The 19,768-nt window shown below is 47.3% G+C and overlaps 2 protein-coding genes across 2 annotated transcripts in view; both read left to right on the top strand.

Annotated features, from left to right (window-relative positions):
• LOC114605997 (uncharacterized) overlaps nucleotides 1-4,980 on the top strand; it is a 32,401-nt gene extending 27,421 nt beyond the window's left edge. The window contains 2 exon segments of the mRNA XM_077935474.1: nucleotides 2,246-3,086; nucleotides 3,088-4,980. Coding sequence (XP_077791600.1) covers nucleotides 2,246-3,086; nucleotides 3,088-3,517 — 1,271 coding nt within the window. The 3' untranslated portion in view covers nucleotides 3,518-4,980.
• The window catches only part of LOC114605989 (uncharacterized), a 35,479-nt gene that overhangs the window by 11,665 nt on the left and 4,046 nt on the right, over nucleotides 1-19,768 (top strand). The window contains 3 exon segments of the mRNA XM_077935480.1: nucleotides 447-582; nucleotides 12,119-12,262; nucleotides 12,772-13,847. Of these exon segments, the coding sequence (XP_077791606.1) occupies nucleotides 12,917-13,847 (931 nt within the window). The 5' untranslated portion in view covers nucleotides 447-582; nucleotides 12,119-12,262; nucleotides 12,772-12,916.

Here is a 19,768-nt window from a genome sequence, read left to right as displayed (position 1 = left end):
TGCCAGCCCTCTAGTTGTCCATATTTGGTCGATTCTTGTCCATGACAAATGAGCCTCAGAAAAGAAAGTTCCTTCTTTACCTAAGGGGTTTTTTGTCCTCCATATATCAATCAAGTCCATATTGTCAGTTAGTTCGAAGAAAGTTTTAGGCAGTCTGCCGTCTGTTGTTAAATTTTGATTTTGTGACTTATCCATATTTGTAGATACCACCCCATTCATATCTCCCATCATAATGATGTTGGGATAGTCCAAATAGTCCAGCATAATCTCATGCAGCTTCTTGAAAAATTCTGATTTCCCATCGTTTGGTGCGTAAATTCCTAATATCAAAATTTTTTCTCCTTGTGTCTGGATTTCAATCGCCAAAATTCTTCCTTGTTCATCTTTAAATAGAAATTTCGGTGACAGGCTCTCCTTTGCATTTCTGTTCCTCTTACGTTTTGTAGGCAATGTCAGAGTGACTGACAAGCTGAGATTCTTCCCAGTCAAAGGACCCATGTTCATGATAGACAGTGCTTGTGGCTGGAGGCTCTACAGACAGGGTGTGCCTATGGAGGCCAAAGACTACCAGTATTAGCACAGGTGAGCTGTGTGACCTTCCCAAATTTACAGACTGTATGTGAATGAGAGTTTGTGGGTGGGATTATTGTTTACGGCAGCCCTGTGATTTTCTCCACCCAAAACATTTCGTGACCTGATATTGCACTACAAATTCCAAAATAACTACCAAAAAATCACAAGATAATACAAATGATTGTAGTATTTATACCCTGCCCATCTGGTTGGGTTTCCAGTACACATAAAAGACAGTAAAACATCAAACATTAAAAACCTCCTAATACAGGTCTCCCTTCAACTATCTTCTAAATGTCAGATAGTTGTTCATTTCCTTGACCTCTGAAGGGAGGGTACCAGCAGAAGACCCTCAGAGGAGGACCTCAGTGTTCAGAGTGAAGGATGGAGGTGGAGACACTCCTTCAGGTCCACAGGGCCGAGGCTGTTTAGGGCTCTAGGTTGCAGAACTTGCTCCTTCATAACGATCTCCTAGACTGACATATAGTTAGGAGAATAGGAAAAAACGCTCAGATCAGGAATAAATTCATATCTCAAGAAATAACACAACTTCAGGTTGTTAATGAATCTGTACTACATATTCAAGGATGAAGTTTCCACTAAGTAGAGTTATCCCTTTGCCTTTAATATCCAGCTTTTCAGTGCCAGATTAGGATAGTCCTGTGTCATAAGAGGGGCTCGAGATCAGGCAGCACATCATTATTATAAGGAACAATTGGGGTGGGGTGTTTCCCATTTGCCAGCTCCTTTCTTTCTGCTTCTCCTGCTCTCTCCATGCAATGTGAGGCATGTAGACGGAGGTCCGTCTCCAAGAACAGGAGCTTCCCTGAGCACCCATTCAGCTGACCCCAAGCACCAAGCCTTGTCTCTAGTTCTCTGACTGACCCAGACCACACTCCCTGGAAAAGATGTAGACCTGGGTCTCATATAATGGTCCACATGGACTTCCTGAGGCCATTGGGACTGTGCAGGTGATTCATGAAGATCTAGAGGTGGAAACAGGGGTGGATGGAGGATTATGATGCCGAGGATGGGGAATGTCCAAAGGAACGATGAACCAGAGACAGAGAGGGCCTTTTCATGGAGAGATAGTAGCTGCATTTCCTGTGAGAAAACAATTGATGTGAAAAGGCTGTTTTCCAAGATCATGCTGCTTTATTAATGATGATTGAGCATAACGAAAGGTTGCTGATGCCTTACTATCATTTGACATCATTGCATCTTCATTTCCTAAAAATTTGGAACCTGGGTAGGATGCAGGGGAAATATAGGACATGTTGAAATATGAGGTGGTGCTAATTGCATCTGATATGCTCTCTTTTCCTTTGTTCTCTTCCTTGAAACCCAAACAGGATTTCCTTTCCTCGCACGCTGAGGAGGGTCATGGAGAAGAGAGACAGACTTCCAGGGGAAAGGGCACCTTTGGTTTCATTAGATATAGACATTGAAATGTGTGAAATGTGGAACATGTTTCATTGAATGAGCACACATAGCTCACATCAACAAACCTCAAAAGTGGCGAAACCATTTAAAGGTATGGAGTGTGGAAAGACTTTCACTGATAGAACACATCAGCCGACTCACATGGGCAAGAAAGGATTCAAATGCAAGGAGTGCGGGAAGAACTTCAGTCAGAGTGGACACCTCAATATACATTAACGGACTCACACATGGGAAAAACCATTTAAATGCATGGAGTGTGGAAGGGAATTCAGTAAGAGTGGAAGCCTAAATATGCATCTACTGACTCACACAGGGGAGAAACCTTTTAAATGTATGGAGTGTGCAAAGAGCTTCCGATTAATTGGAAACCTTAGAAGACATCAACAGACTCACACAGGGGAGAAACCATATGAATGTATGGAGTGCGGAAAGAGCTTCAGTTTAAATGCAATCCTTAGACGACATCAACGGACTCACACAGGGGAGAAACCATATGAATGTATGGAGTGTGGAAAGACCTTTTGTGATAATGGAAACCTTAGAACACATCAACGGACTCACACAGGGGAGAAACAATATGAATGTATGGAGTGTGGAAAGAGCTTCAGTTTCAATGCAAACCTTAGAGGACATCAACGGACTCACACAGGGGAAAAACCATTTAAATGCAATGAGTGTGGAAAGAGATTTAGTGATAATGGAAAACTTAGAACACATCAACGGACTCATACAGGGGAGAAACCATTTAAATGTATAGAGTGTGGAAAGAGCTTCATTCAGAATGGACACCTTAGAATACATCAACGGACTCACACAGGGGAGAAACCATATAAATGTATGCATTGTGGAAAGAGCTTCAGTATGAGTGGAAACTTCAATATACATCAACGGACTCACACAGGGGAGAAACCATATGAATGTATGGAGTGCGGAAAGAGCTTCAGTCTCAAAGGAAGCCTTAGAATACATCAACGGACTCACACGGGGGAGAAACCATTTAAATGTATGAAGTGTGGAAAGACCTTTTGTGATAATGGAACCCTTAGACAACATCAAGCGACTCACACGGGAGAAACCATTTAAATGTTTAGAGTGTGGAAAGAGCTTTCCTGATAATAGAGCCCTTAGAACACATCAACGGACTCACAGAGGGGAAAAACCTTATACATGTATGCATTGTGGAAAGAGCTTCAGTCAGAGTGGAGGCCTTAGAAAACATCAACGGACTCACACAGGTGAGAAAGCATATAAATGTATGGAGTGCGGAAAGAGCTTTAGTGATAATGAAACTCTTAGAAGACATCAACGAACTCACACAGGGGAGAAACCATTTAAATGTATGAAGTGTGGAAAGACGTTTCGTGACAATGGAACCCTTAGACAACATCAACAGACTCACACAGGAGAGAAACCATATAAATGTATGGATTGTGGAAAGATCTTCGATTGGAGTGGCAATCTTAGAAAACATCAGCAGACTTACATTGGAGAAACCATTTAACTGTATGGCATGTGGAAAGAGCTGCAGGCAGAGTGGAATGCTTGATTTTCATCAACAAACTCACGCAAGAGACAAACCATATAAATGTCAGCAAAGGCGATAAGAGTTTCAGTCCTAGTGGAACATCAACAGACATGCACAGTAAGAACTTTAATAGTTGCCACCCTACAAACCAACAACAACCTTCAAGAGGAGAAGCAGTTTAAATGGAAGGGTTACAGAAAGTGCTTTAGTTATAATGGAGTGTTTAGGAAACATCACGAGAGTCTCAGATGGGAGAACTCATTTAGATGTATGGAGCGTGGGACATGTTCCACTCAGAGGAAATCCCTTTTCCTGCTTCAGGGCCAGCTGAGTCTGTTTCTCTTGTCATTTTCTCCAACTAGGTAACTCCTGTCTAATCTGATCTGTGTCTGTGTCTCTCCCTGCTTCTGAGACCCCTAGAAACGAGGGGGGCCGTTTCTCCCCCTCCAGCTCCTCTTCTGAGGAAAGCTAATCTGCTTGAGAATGGATTCCCCCATATTTGGCTTCAGACTATTCCCTGACAAAACACATTGCCCTGTTTCGTTCCTGCCTCTTTCCTCCCTTGCTCCCTTCTGCCGGTTTGTGTACCTGACTTAGATTTCCTGTCTGCTAATTTTTTTTTACTGCTGAAACTGGATCTGCTCTCAGGAGCTAAGTTTTGTGCCTCACTGGGGACCCAGTGAGAACTGTATGCTTTGAAGGCTTAGTAAAGTATTACTGAAGAAGTCCTGCTGCCTCTGTGTGTGTTTTTGACATCAGTGTGGGACTTGCTCTACACGTGGCCCGTACTCCGGTTATACTTAGCTCATGCCCTGGAGTTGCTCTACTCAAACATGCAAGACTGTTTTTGCCGCAAACTCTGCATGATCTCCAAACCCTTCTTCTTCTCCAGAACTTCATCCCTGCCTCCTGCGCGTTCTGAAGAAAACTTGAAATACTGAAATTGAATTGGAGATTTCCCCCCAAACCTAATTTCAAGAGGGGGAAGGAGGGCCTGCAGGTACGAGGGAAGTCTCCTGGTGGGTCCCGTATTCACTCATGGGCGATATATTGATATCTGGTCCAATACTGGCTTCTAGACCACATTAGAAGAACTACTATATGGCAATACACCGCGAATTACAGTGTGTGTTTCTGGGATGTTCCTGCAAGCAGGGGCAGAAAGCTTTGCTTCGAGAAGCCCCTGAATATACTGAGTTGCTGACTTCCCTCCATGACGACATGAAACCAAACACACACATCCATTGCCCTGTGTCGTTCCAGCCTCTTTCCTCCCTTGCTCCCTTCTGCCAGTGTGTGTGCCTGACTTAGATATCCTGTGTGCTGAACTTTTTTATTGCTGAAACGGGATTTGCTCTCAGGAGATAAGTTTTGTGCCTCAATGGGGACCTAGTGAGAACTGTAGGCTTTGAAAACTCAGTAAACTATTACTGAAGAAGTCCTGCTGCTTCTGTGTGTGTTTTTGACCTCAGTGTGGGACTTGCTCTACATGTGGCCCCTACCCCACCGATGCTTGGCTAAGGCCCATGAAAGATGGGTATTTTTGTGTCAGAGTGGTTTTTACACCAAACTCTGTCACCCCCACCACCGCATGATCTCCAAACATTACTTATTCAACAGAACTTCTTCCCTGTCCCTTGCACGTTCTAAAGAAAACTTAAAATGTAATGGGAGATCCCCCCCCCCGAAGCCTAACTGCAAGAGGGGGAACGATGGGTTGCAGGTACCAGGAAAGTCTCCTGGCGGGCCCATCTTCACTCATGAACCACTTAGGGGAACCCCAGCACTACTGCTTATTCTGGGGTTTTGGGAGGATAATATTTTTCCATAATACCATCAGAGGAGGCCATCCGCTGAAGCATCCAGGGAGACTCCCCCTCCTGCTGCGACCAGCTCCTCTCTCCTCTCTCTCCCCTGGTCTCCTAGAGCACACAGAGAAATCCAGTTCATACCCATGAGCCTATACATTATATTAATGGGTGTAGGTTTTTTTGCATCACTTTATGATGTTGTATTTTCTGCCCATTCACCCCATTTGGAGAGGTCCTTTTGGAGCTCCTTGCATCTCTCTTTGTTTGAGCAACCCTGGACAATTTACATCGACTTTTAAAACCTCCCCTCCCCCTTCACCCAGAATACTTTTCGAGTAGCATCTTCACTAGTATGTATCAAAGGGTTACACAAGTGCAACAGTTGGTCCCTCTATCAGATACATCTCTGGACACCTCTCCAGTACCCATCACCTAAAGATCAAGAAAACTATCGACACAATACAGTAGTACCTCGGGTTAAGTACTGAATTCATTCCGGAGGTCTGTTCTTAACCTGAAACTCTTCTTAACCTGAGGTACCACTTTAGCTAATGGGGCCTCCCGCTGCTGCTGTGCCACCGCCACACGATTTCTGTTCTCATCCTGAAGCATAGTTCTTACCCCGAGGTACTATTTCTGGGTTAGCAGAGTCTGTAACCTGAAGCGTCTGTAACCCGAGGTGCCACTGTAATAATAATATTATTATTATTATTATTAATAATAATAATAATAATAAATATATATTTATATCCCACCCTCCCCAGCCAAAGCCGGGCTCAGAGCGGCTAACAACAGTAAAAGTAACACAGTTTACATAAAATCACAATCAATTAATTGAAATACATTCTAAAATCAATTCATAATCAAATTACATCCTTGCCCTCAGGGCTTCTCCTGAGCTGGGCTTTCAGAACACCTGTGTTAACGGAGGAATCCGAGGGCTCCCTTGGACAAAAAAGACGCCAACCAGGACAATTTGGAGCAAAACAGCAGCCTGTAGGCTTGGCCTTTATTGGAAACTGTCGCAACAGGACTCCCACCCACAACAAGATGAAGCAAAATGGAAGTCCCGAACAAAAGAAGACCCCAACTTTTATTAGCTACTAATCCCCCAATCTACACCCCTGGAACTACATCACAACTACATCATAACTACATCATTGACACATTATAAACAGGAGGGGTTGAGGGAGGGGTTATGGAAGTAACCTAAATATCTTGACACCTTGCTGGTTCCTCTTTCCCCCTCCCCACGAGTCTCTTCCAGGAGACAAAGGGGAGTTGACAGTTTCCTGCCCCCAGAGGGGAGATCTGATCATTGTCCTTTGTTCCAGTCTGTGTTGAATCTACTCCCATATGCAAGTCCGTTGTGTCCTTGATGGTCTTCTGTCTGGGACCATCAAGGTTGCCATGCCAACTGGTCAGGGCTCCTGTGTATGTGCTGGTACGGTTAAGGGATTATGGCTGCCCTGTATCAGCCCTTCCCCATTTTGTAGTCCTTCCTTCATGGAGTAAAAAGAACTGGAACGGTGCAGATCCGATGTATGGTTGATTTTCTATTAATTTATAACAGAAGCGTAGCGTATGTAGTGTGTGAGTGTGTGTCAAGTTTGTAAAAACTGAATGATTGGGGGAGGGCATTTCCTCCTCAACTCTGTTGGTCAACTCTGTGGAAGTCCGTTGTTGCCCCTTGGTCACTCCCTGGGTGGGGCGAAGTGTACGTGCTCTCACGCTCAGGGGATTATGGCAGGAGGCCCTGTTCTTGCTGCCTACGTGGCTATCTGCTTCCAGGGTCATGGAGGAGGGGGAAGCCTAAATTTACTTTTTCTTAAGAGTTAAAATGGTGTTGGAATGGGAAGAATCGGTTAAAGTATGGATTTTATATGAATTTATAAATTTAGGTATCATTCCCAGAGCTGTCAAGCTGAAAGGATACATTCTGACACAATCTTTGTAACATTCTAGCAACTTTAGGCAATCGAAACCAAAATGGCTACATTTAATATACTTTGCCCATAGTGTGAGCAGCAGGAGGGCGCTGAGACAATCGTGCAAAGGCTGAGCTGAAAGGCTGGTTTGGAGGCAGTTTCAGCCGTCTACGGATTCCCCCATTGGCTAGCTGTCAAAACATAGCGCTCTTGATTGGTGAGCTTCAGTTATTCATAAATCTCATTCATCAAACACAAAGTCCGTGAATCCCATTCTTAAAATGCAGAGACCGTGTTTTCCTGTATTTATACGATGTGCGAGTCGCACATTTGGGACTGAGGAGATAGGGGTTTGGGGTTCCTCGTCCCAGGGGATAATGTCAGATGGTAACCCCCTCCCCTGTAATTTCCGTAAGACCAGGAAGGAATTCCCCCCACCCTAGTCACATGCAGCTGGGCTCACTTGCCATAGCCACCTGGAGGATCTGACTACAATTCCCATCATCCCTGACCACACCTTTTAACTACCCTCTTCCCCTAAGAAGCATAATAGTATTTACCCATCCCCCCAGCTGCAAGGCTTTCCTGGGCTTCTCCTTTGGAAGTATCAGGATCCTCCTCCTCCAATCCGGCTTCTGTTCCGGGAATAAGGGAGGGGTGAGCCCCCTCCCAAACTGCCTGCTTCTCCCGGAAGTGGAGCTTCTACGCCGGATTGCCGCTCAGCGCCGTAGCTCTAGGGTCGCGCGCTTTCGGACAGGGGAGGGGGGCGGCAGGGGACCCCCCAAAAAACAAAGATGTTGCAGGAAAGGAAATGAGAATCGTAAACGAGGACCAAGAGGTAAAGGAGTCGCGGGGGGGGGGGGGGGAGAAGGAACCAGAGACCCCCTCCAGCTCCCCAAAGCGCCTTCCGTGCCCCCCCCGGCAGGGCCTGGATCCCTGCACGCTTGCCCCGAAGGGGGCTTTCCTCGACAGGGGCGGACATGGGGCGCCCACCCACGGGGTCCCACGAGGACTCCCTGGCCCCGTTTCCCGCGCGCAGGCATCCCTGGGGCCCTGTGCTCTCCGCGCGGAGAGAGGCAGACCATGAAAGGGTTAAGGGGCGCGAGAGACGCCTAGAGACCCCCCTGTCCCTCCCCATCTCGTCTTGCGGCGCCCCTCCGGATGGAGAGATGGGTCGCGCATGGCGAGGGGTGAGCCGCGCCAAAGGGGTATCTGGGTGGGTGCATGGGAGACTCCGATAGAAAGGGAGGGGGCCAAGAGTGGGGGGAGCCGGGGGGAGCATCCCTGGGGCAAGGAAGCGAAGCACTGGCGGGGGTCGGGGAAGGAAGACCAGTCTTTGGGGAGACATCTCCATCGTGCGCCCACGAGGAATCTCCGAAGGGGCCGGCTCGGCTTCTCCCTCCCACCCAAGAATCGACCCCCCCCCTTCAAGGCAACCAGAGAAGGATCCCTGCAAAGTGAGGGGTCCAGTCCCCCCACCCCTTCCTTCCTGCAATCTCCATCCTCTTCCCACCCCATAAGCGCCTGCCCTGTCCAGACCCAGTGATTCTGCTAAGTCCAACCACTGGTCCCCTGGAGAGGAGAGGAAATCCTGAGAAGAAGAGGGGAGGGGGGAGGCCTTCTCAGAAGTGGCTCTTTGTTTCCCCACTCCCACCCGGGAAGCAGCCAGAAACCTTTTCCTCTCTCTCAGGTTTCCCTCCCTCCGGATGGAGAGATGGGTCGCGCATCCTCTTCCCATCCCGTAAGCCCCTGCCCTGTCCAGACACAGTGATTCTGGGTGCAGGGGAGACTCCGGGAGAGAGGGAGGGGGCCACGGGTGTGGGAGCCGGGGGGAGGACGGAGGGGAGCATCCCTGGGGCAAGGAAGTGAAGCACTGGTGGGGGGGGGGAGGAGACCAGTCTGTAGGGAGATGTCTCAATCGTACACCAACAAGGAATCTCCCGAGGGGCCGCCTTGGCTTCTCCATTGGAAGCAGTTCTTTGTTTCCACAATCCCACCCAGGAAGCAGCCAGAAACCTTTCCCTCTCTCTCAGGCTTCCATCTTTAAATGTCTCTTCCACTGCCTGGTTCATTGAGGCTGAGGATAATGTACACCTGTCATCAGAAACAGGGGTGCAGAGTCCATGGAATGTCTCTCAGGATTGATATAGAAGTCAAAAGCATTTCTGTTCCTCTTATGCTTTGTAGGCAGTGTCAGAGTGACTGACAAGCTGAGATACAACCCATCAGAATCCGATGATAGTGATTGCATGAATCTTCCCAGTCAAAGGACCCATTTTCATGATAGACAGTGCCTGTGGCTGGAGGCTCTACATACAAGGTGTGCCTGTGCAGGCCAAAGACTTCCAGTATTAGCACAGGTGAGCTGTGTGACCTTCCCAAAATTACAGACTATGTGAATGAGAGTTTGCGGGTGGGATTATCGTTTACGACAACCCTGTGATTTTCTCCACCCACAACATTTTGTGATCTGATTTCGCAGTACGAATTCCAAAATAACTGCAAAAAATCACAAGATGATAAGAATGATTGTAGTATTTATACAATGTAGTCCATCTGCATATGTATATGTAGTCCATCTGGTTGGGCTTCCCCAGCCACTCTGGGCAGCTTCCACATAAAAGACAGTAAAATATCAAACATTAAAAACCTCCCCATACAGGTCTACCTTCTGCTGTCTTCTAAATGTCAGATAGTTGTTCATTTCCTTGACCTCTGAAGGGAGGGCGTTCCACAGGGTGGGTGCCACCACCCAGAAGGCCCTCTGCCTGGTTCTTTGTACCCTCACTTCTTGCAGGGAGGGAACCAGCAGAAGACCCTCAGAGGAGGACCTCAGTGTTCAGACTGAAGGATGGAGGTGGAGATGCTCCTTCAGGTCTACAGGGCCGAGGCTGTTTAGGGCTTTAGGTCGCAGATCTTGCTCCTCCATAACGATCTCCAAGACCCACATATAGTTAGCAGAGTAGGAAAAAACACTCAGAGGCAGCAAAAAATTCATTCAGCAGAGAAATTTAGTGCTGAAGGCAAAAGCTAGGAAAAGCTTAACTTACAGTAAAACCCTAACTTGGTATATCAAAACAGCACTCATGTAAGAAACACACAAGCAGAGTAGAGAATTGCAGATTAGGAAGTGGGACCAGGCGCCTTTCAATACTGCGATTTATAGAAAATTCCATGTCAGAGTAACCTTGGGACTGGATAACAAGCCTGGCTCACTCCAGTTTAAACCAGCTTCTTCTGGTTCCCAGAAACAAGGAAGGTTCAGCATAATCTCATTACAACTTATTCCACCACCTGCTCTCAGCAGAAAGGAAACTCCCTTGTCAGCTAAAATGTTCCAGCTAGAGAAAACACCACTTTGAATCACACAGAGTAAAACCACCAGAACCTTCTTGAACCAACAGACCAAGAATGATCTGTATACATTAGATCAACACTTTTCTTTTTCTGAAAAATGGAGCCATGACACTTAAAGGTCAGCACCAACAGTGTGAATTGTGCTTGGAAACACACTGGAAGCCAGGGAAGATACTTTAGGACCAATGATATGTCTTGGCGGCAGCTCCCAGTTACTAGTCCAGCTGCCGCATTCTGGATTAGTTGCAGTTTTTGGGTCACCTTCAAAGGTAGCACCATGTAGAGCGCATGGCAGTGGTCCAAGCAGGAGATAACCAGAGCATGCACCACTTTAGTGAGACAGTGTGCAGGCTGGTAGGGTCTGCCTGCCACCTGTCCCACAGGGACAGTGCTTCCGTCTTGTCAGGATTCAACCCCAATCTGTTAACCACCATCTATCCCCAAACCACCTACAGGCACCAACACAGGGCATTCACTGGTTCATCTTCACTGGTTCCAATTTAAAAGAGAAGAGCTGGGTATCATCCACATGCGTGTGAACACCAGCCAAAACTCCCCCAGCGGCTTCATATAGATATTAAAAAGCATGGGGAGAGGACAGAGCCCTGAGGCACCCCACAAGTGAGCACCCAGGGGCCTGAACACTCATCCCCCAACACCACTTTCTGGACATGGCCCAGGAGGAAGGAGGGGAACCACTGCACAGCTGTGCCCCCAACTCCCCATGAGGGTCCAGAAGGATACCATGGTCAAAGGTCTCCAAAGCAGAGATCCAGCAGAACGAGGAAAGAGCTTTGCCCTTGGTCTCTAGCCTATTGGAGATCATCAACCAGCGCAACCTGGGTAGTTTCTGTCGGATGATGAGGCCTGAATCCCAATTGGAAGGATAATGGTGGCAGAAGCTTTTCTGGTCCTGCACCCCCAAAAGCTCCAAGCACAAGACTTTCATTAGCTTTGAAGGGGCTATCGGATACTTGGTGGTCTTTTCTACAAAAGACAAATATTCTGAATACTTTTTAATTGATGTATGATATAAACAGCACTTCTGTTTTACATATTCCACATTGGAGAGATTTTGATACACAGGTCTGAGTTCATCACTGCCCCCAAAACTGCTGTGTTAGCAGTACAGCGAGTGTGGACAGTGTGTTTGGGGGTTCAGGGCTGCCTAGACAACAAGAGCCCCTTCTCAGCCTGGCTTATATGGTCCCAAGGAAAGCAGAGCAGTACGTTGGGCACCAACTTGGCTGCAGGAGTGACTGGAAGGAGGTGTGCAGGACACCATCCAACCCTCTTAGAGACTTTTCTTTTCCTGAAGAAAACCAGGCAGCGAAGGTTTAGGACTACAGTTTTCCTTCTTGAGGACCTCGCTTCCCAGGTTGACGAGCCCCATCTGCCCTTCACTTTCCTCCACAGCAGGGGCAGAATCTGCCTTCTTGACTGTGGGATTCACTGTTGTTCTCCTCCTCTCCATCCACCAGGGCCTGCCTTCACCTGCAGCAGAATTCCCCGACCCATCAAGGATTTGAAACCCATCAGCTATCCTCACCTGGTTTAGCCGGCCGGTGGAACCGTTCCTGGGCTTGTGGCCCCTATTCTATCCTGACAGCTTCTGGAAGCCACAGGTGAGAACTGAGTGCAGGTTGGGGACCATTGATGGATAGATTACCCCATAAGGAGCATGACATGACCCCCACCAAAGGAACTAATGCTCTCCTAACACCCCAAGTCATTGTATAATTATGATATTTGAGACAGAACCGGAATAAATTTGTCTCTAGAAATAACACATCTTCAGGCCATAAATAAATTAATACTACTTATCCAAGGTACTACATATTCCACTAAGTACAGTTTATCTATTTGCCTTGAATATCTACTTTAAAGTGTCATTTTAGGATAGTTCTGTAACAGAAGACGGGCACGAGATCAGACAGCACATTTTTTAAAAAATCATGCTGCTTTATTAACATTGATTGAGGATTATGAAAGTTGCTAATGAATTACTATCATTTGATGACATTGCAACTTCATTTCCTAAAAATCGGGAACATGGGTAGGAGGTGAAGGAATGTAGGAGACGTTGAAATAGGAGAAGGTGCTAATGGAGATTGATGTGTTCTCTTTCCCTTAGTTCTGGAAACCCAAACAGGATTCCCTTTCATCCCACTCTGAAGAAGGAGATGGAGAAGACAGTCAAAACTCCAGTGAATGGGGCACCTTTCATTTCTTTAGGAATAGAAATGAAAATGTGTGAAATGTGGGATATGCTTCATTGAATGAGCACACATAGTTCACATCAACGACCTCCAACAGGGGAGAAACCATTTAAAGGTATGGAGTGCGGAAAGAGCTTCATTCAGAGTGAACACCTCAATATACATCAATGGACTCACACAGAGGAGAAACCATTTAAATGCCTGGAGTGTGGAAAGAGCTTCAGTACCCGTGGAAACCTTAGAACACATCAACTGATTCACACAGGGGCGAAACCATATAAATGTATGGAGTGTGGAAAGAGCTTCAGTCAGAGTGGACACCTCAATATACATCAACGGACTCACACAGGGGAGAAACCATTTAAATGCATGGAGTGCGGAAAGAGCTTTAGTGAGAATGGAAAACTTAAAACACATCAACGGACTCACACAGGGGAGAAACCATTTAAATGTATGGAGTGCGGAAAGATCTTCAGTAAGAATGGAAACCTTAGAACACATCAACGGACTCACACAGGGGAGAAACCATATAAATGCATGGAGTGCGGAAAGTGCTTCAGTCAGAATGGAGTCCTTAAATTACACCAGCGAATTCACACAGGGGAGAAATCATATAAATGTACGGAATGTGGAAAGAGCTTCAGTCAGAATGGAGATCTTCGAAAACATCAACGAACTCACACGGGGGAGAAACCATTTAAATGCATGGAGTGCGGAAAGAGCTTTAGTTTCAATGCAACCCTTAGAATTCATCAACGGACTCACACAGGGGAGAAACCATTTAAATGCCTGGAGTGCGGAAAGTGCTTCAGTGAGAATGGAGACCTTAGAAAACATCAACGGATTCACACGGGGGAGAAACCATTTAAATGCATGGAGTGCGGAAAGTGCTTCAGTCAGAGTGCACACTTCAATATACATCAACGGACTCACACGGGGGAGAAACCATTTAAATGCATGGAGTGCGGAAAGAGCTTCAGTCAGAATGGAAATCTTAGAAAACATCAGCAGACACACAGGGGAGAAACTGTTTAAATGTATGGACTGTGAAAAGGCGAAAGATTTATACGATCTGAAGAGAAATGACTGGCAGAATCTGAGACCAGGGAGAAGAGTCGGTGGAAGAAGATTGGAAGAAATTCAAAGACTATTTACCGAAATATTGCAAAATTAATGAGTGTTAAAATGATGTTGGATTGAAATATAGGGGTTTTTAGTTATAATGCTATAAAGGAATTTGAAAAATGGATTAATAGGTAAAAAATTTATGTGATATTATTTTAAGATTATAGATTACAGATTAAGTTAAATAAAGAGGGAAAGGATTTGCTGAACTAATAAAATGAATTGGAATACAAAAAAGGGAGGCGTGAGGAGGTCCGGGAAATAAGTAAAAGAAAGTTAAGTAATGGAAAGAATGGATTGTTTTTAAACATTTTTATTTTGTATTTTCTTTTTTCTGTTTTCATTTTGTATAAATTGGAAAATTTTAATAAATATCTCTTAATAAATGAATGAATGAATGAATGGACTGTGGAAGGAGCTCCAGTCAGAGTGGAACCCTTGATTTATGCGAACAAACTCACACAAAGCACAAATCTTATAAATATCAGGAAAGTAGATAGAGGTTCAGTCTTGGTGGAAATTCTAAATCAACCGATTCACGGACAGGAAGTACCTTTGGAGTTGAAACCCTACAAACCATCAACAGACTCAAAGAGGAGAAGCAGTTTAAATGAAAAGATTGCAAAAAGTGCTTTATTTACAATGGAGTGTATAAGGAAAATCCAGAGACTCTCTGATGGAGTACTGTGTCCAGTTCTGGGCACCACAGTTCAAGAAGGACACTGACAAACTGGAACGTGTCCAGAGGAGGGCAACCAAAATGATCTAAGGCCTGGAAACGATGCCTTATGAGGAACGGCTAAGGGAGCTGGGCATGTTTAGCCTGGAGAAGAGGAGGTTAAGGGGTGATATGATAGCCATGTTCAAATATATAAAAGGATGTCACATAGAGGATGGAGAAAGGTTGTTTTCTGCTGCTCCAGAGAAGCGGACACGGAGCAATGGAGCCAAACTACAAGAAAGAAGATTCCACCTAAACATTAGGAAGAACTTCCTGACAGTAAGAGCTGTTCGACAGTGGAATTTGCTGCCAAGGAGTGTGGTGGAGTCTCCTTTTTTGGAGGTTTTTAAGCAGAGGCTTGACAGCCATATGTCGGGAGTGCTCTGATGGTGTTTCCTGCTTGGCAGGGGGTTGGACTCGAAGGCCCTTGTGGTCTCTTCCAACTCTATGATTCTATGTAAGAACCCATTTTGATGTATGGAGTGTTGGAGGTCTTCCTCTCAGAGTCCACTCTTTTCTTCACAGAAATGAACTCAGGAGGAAATCTGTCTTTAACACATGTTGTGTATGTGAAGTTCTGGTTTTTTATGTGTAAAACTCTATCGTAATAAAATATTGAAGGCAATGTCAAACAATGTGATTATGATCTAAGATGTAAAGTACCTTTTGATAGAGAAGAGGTGAGGGTTTATCTGGATTGCTCGTGGTCAGTGAGGATTGTGGCTGGGCGATATATTGTCATACTGGTTTCTGGACCACATCATGATAACCTTTCAAAAACAATTGATATGGCAACACAACAAGAATCACAGTGTGTGTTTCCAGGATGCTCATTTGCCTGGAAGCAGCCGGCAGAAAGCTTTGCTTCGTGAAGCCCCTGAATATGCTGAGTTGCTGACTTCTCTCCCAGACGACAGGAAGCGAAAGACACACCTCCATTGCCCTGTGTCCTTCCAGCCTCTTTCCTCCCTTGCTCCCTTCTGCCGGTTTGTGTGCCTGACTTAGATATCCTGTGTGCTGTATTTGTTTACTCCTGAAACTGCTGTACTCAAGCATGAAAAATTGGTGCATCTGTGTGTGACTGGTTTTTGCACCAAACTCTCTCACCCCCACCACGTGTGATCTCCAAACACTGCTTCTTCACTAGAACCTCTCCCTGTCTCCTACACATTCAGAAGAAAACTTAAAATACTGTAATTTAATGGGAGATTTCCCCCCAAGCCTTATTGCAAGAGAGGGATGGAGGGGTTGCAGGTACCAGGGAAGTCTCCTGATGGGTCCCATCTTCACTCATGAACCCCATGGGGCAACCCCAGATCTACTACTTATTCTGGGATGTGGGGAAGATAGTACAGTACTTTTCCATAGTCCCAGAAGTTGTTATTCTTCCTGCCAGAGGACCAGTGTGCATATTATTATCATACTTATTTTACTGATGTTGCTGCTGTTGCTGTCATGGACTGGCTGGGTGAAAAGGGGGGGAGGCACCAGCTGGGGAACCCCCAAGGGAAGAAGGCTCGGATCCCGGGTCTCGTATGCCCCCTAAGTCTATCAAAACTCCTAGGTCTGTTCAATAAAAGGCTAATTTGGTGTTATAAGGGGGGGAACCCAGGTGCGAGGCTGCTCAGCCCCCCAGCTCATCAGGCAGAGCCCGTGGGTCCCTGCGGAATAAAGGAAGGAGTCCGGCCACCAACCGGAGCAAATAGCTGTAGATCAAAGTTTATTGCGCAACAGGTCCAAAGATGAATTGAACCCCGAGGATGGGGTGACAAAGACTTTTAAAAGTTTCTATCTTATCCCAGCATGCAGTTCGTGGAGCATCATCACTACACCATCGCTACATCAGGAGGTGAAAAAACCTATCTGAGGATGTACAAATTCCAGCGCGCTTTAGTTCTGGGCTGCTTCACTCCTTGCATGAATTTTACCTGGGTGTCGGGGCTGTGTGTGCAAAAGCCAAAGCCCCATTTCCCCCGTAACACAGGAGTCACAGAGTCCAAGCCGCTGCTCAACGTGCACCAGTACCTAAAACACGGACGGATCTAATCTCGTGGCGTGGGGTGGGGGAGGGAGGGATTTTGCAATGTAAACATTTTGGGGTGCGAGACCCCACTTTGCGAGTGGATTGCCGGGATCAGCCCCTCCCCCGCTCTCCTGATCCCCAGAAGAAAGAAGTGAGGGGGGAAACCTTCCTCTCTCCCCCCCCCCCAAATCCTCCCCTCCCCTCCCGGCACATCCTTCTCTCACCCCGCCCCCACAACCCCAAATCCCTACGTTGCACCTCCTCTTCCTCTGCCTCGCCATCCGACTTCTGTTCCGGGAGTGGGGAGGGGGGGAAAGAGACCCCTCCCAAATTGCCTGCTTCTCCCGCAAGTGGAGCTTCTGCGCCGGATTCGGGCTCTGCCCCGCAGCTCTAGGGGCGGGCGCTTTCGGAAAGGGGAGGAGGGGCGGCAGGTAAATCCCCCCCACCCACGTGGATGTTGCAGGAAAGGAAAGGAGATTCGCGAGCGAGGACAAAGAGGTAAAGGGGTCGCGGGGGGAGGCGAGAGAAGGATCCAGAGACCCCCTCCAGCTCCCCAAAGCGCCTTTCGTGGATCTGGATCCCTGCACGCGTGCTGCGAAGGGGGTTTTCCTTGGGCCCTTAGGAAGCCCACCCAGGGGATCCCAACGAAGCCCCCTCGCCCCATTTCCCCGCGCAGGCATCCCTGGGGCGCTGTGGGTTCCGCGCGGAAAGAGGTGGGCCATGAAAGGGTTAACGGGCGTGAGGGACGCTTGGATAGAGACCCCCCTGTCCTCCCCTGCTCGTTTTGGGGGGGGCCCTCCGGATGGAGAGATGGGGGGGCGCAGGGTACGGGTGAGCCACACCAAGGGGGGACTTTGGGTTCAGGGGAGAATCTGGGACAGAGGGAGGGAGTCGAGGAAGTGGGGAGGGGGAGCATCCCTGGCGCAGCGAAGGGGGGGAGTGCTAGGTAGACCAGTCTTTGGGGACACGTCTCCATCTTGGCGCTCATGGGGATTCTCTGGAGAGACCACCTTGGTTTCTCCCTCCCACCCAGGAATCGGCCACCCCTTCAAGGCTACCAGAGAGGGATCCCTGGAAAGTGGGGGGTTGTGTCCCCCCACCCCCCTGCTTCCTGCAACCTCTATCCTACTCCCCCCCCATAAGCCCCTGCCCTGTCCAGACTGTTGCAGGAATTTATGTATAAGTTGGGGGGGGTTGCACCTTCAGCAGATATCATGCACATGCAGCCCACTACCCAAATCAGTTTCTTCCTATCTATTCAAAGGGCCTTTGATGCACAATACCAAATGTAGGAATTCACTGATAAATGTCTCTATGTACTGGCTCACAGGGAGAACTTCAGAAATTCATATAGACATGTGAGCTCAGCTCCTCAGCAGCCCCTCTGCCTGAGTGATAATCCCTGGCATCCTGATACCTGAGTGCCGGACAGGTAGCCATTCCAGAAAGAACAAACCCAGATGAAGACAAAAGGGTGGGATTAACTTGCCTTGGAAACAGGTCAGGGAGGACAATGGCTGGCTGGCTGGGGGTGGATCAAAGGCCAAAGAAAAGAGGCCGACCCCTTTGTCCAAGCCTCTTTTGGTTTTCTTCCTTCCAGGATCAGGGTCATCAAGAGCGTGTACTGGCAGCCGGATTAAGGTAACTTCTGGCCTGATTGGAAGGGGCATGGCCCCTCCGCCAAGCTAGGGTGCCATTTTCTTTCTGGGCAGGCACCCAGCTAGACCGCAGAGGGTGGCCTTCTTGTTTTTGTAGCGGGGGGGGGGGGGGGGATGGATCCCTCGAGGCCGCCATTCACCACCCTCCAGCTGTAGGCCACATTTCAGCTGTTTCCTTTTTGCAGGCGTGGGGGAGCATGGCCGTGGGCTCCACTGGCCATGAATGGTGGTGTGTGACCCCAGACGTAGGCCACACGGCAGCTTTTAATTCTGCTGACGCCGCTTTAAACAACAGACCACATTTCTGCCATTTCCTTTCTTGTTTGGGGGGGGGGTATAAGTCAGGCTGCATGGTGGTAATGTTTTTTTGCACTCCCCCCATCCCCACCCCCATTCTCGCACTTGTGCTCCTAGCAGGGAAATGTAAATATCTCTTTTGTTACACTTGATGGGTGTTTGGTGGAGGGCAAGGAGAACTATGGGGCAGGGTCCAGGATGCTCAGATTACTGCCACCAGACCTCCCCTTTCATGATGTAAGCATGATGTAGTTTGGGGGGGTGTAACATTGGCATTAGCAGCTAATAAAAGATTGGGTTCTCTTTTGTTCAGGGCTTCCATCTTGTTCCATCTGGTGGCAGGTGGGAGTCCTGTCACGACAGTCTTCAATAAAGACCAAGCCTACTGGCTGCTGTTTTGCTCTGGTATTCCTGGCTGGTGTCCTTGTTTTTTGTCCAGGGGGTCCTCAGATTTCTCCGTTAGCAAGACACACCTTCCTTCCTGCAAGCTCCACCCAATTCCCACCCCATAAGCCCCTGACCTGTCCATAATAATAATAATAATAATAATAATAATAATAATAATAATAATTTATATCCCGCCCTCCCCAGCCGAAACTGGGCTCAGAGTAGCTAACAACAATAAAAGTAACACAGTTTACATATAATCACAATCAGTTAATTAAAATGCATTCTAAAATCAATTCATTCTAATATCAATTCAAAATCAAAATCAAATTAATGGTAGATACAGCAGTTTTGCCAAGTCCAACCATTGGTCTCCCTGGAGAGGACAGGAAAATCCCAAGAGAAAGTGAGCGGGGGGGGGGGGGGCTTCTTGGAAGTGGCTCTTTTTTTCCTCGATCCCACCCAGGAAGCAGCCAGAAACCTTTTCCTCTCTCTCAGGCTTCCATCTTTAAGTGTCTTTTCCACTGCCTGGTTCATTGAGGCTGAGGATAATGTACACCTGTCATCAGAAACAGGGATGCAGAGTCAATGGAATGGCTCTCAGGATTGATAGAAGTTGCACCTCAAAAGCATTTCTGTTCCTCTTATTCTTTGAAGGCAGTGTCAGAGTGACTGACAAGCTGAGGTACAACCCATTAGCA

Source organism: Podarcis muralis, chromosome 10 (assembly GCF_964188315.1).
Source record: "Podarcis muralis chromosome 10, rPodMur119.hap1.1, whole genome shotgun sequence".
In the NCBI taxonomy this organism is placed as follows: domain Eukaryota; kingdom Metazoa; phylum Chordata; class Lepidosauria; order Squamata; family Lacertidae; genus Podarcis; species Podarcis muralis.
Note: the sequence above shows the minus strand (reverse complement) of the source record. Positions and strands in the feature narration are given on the sequence as shown.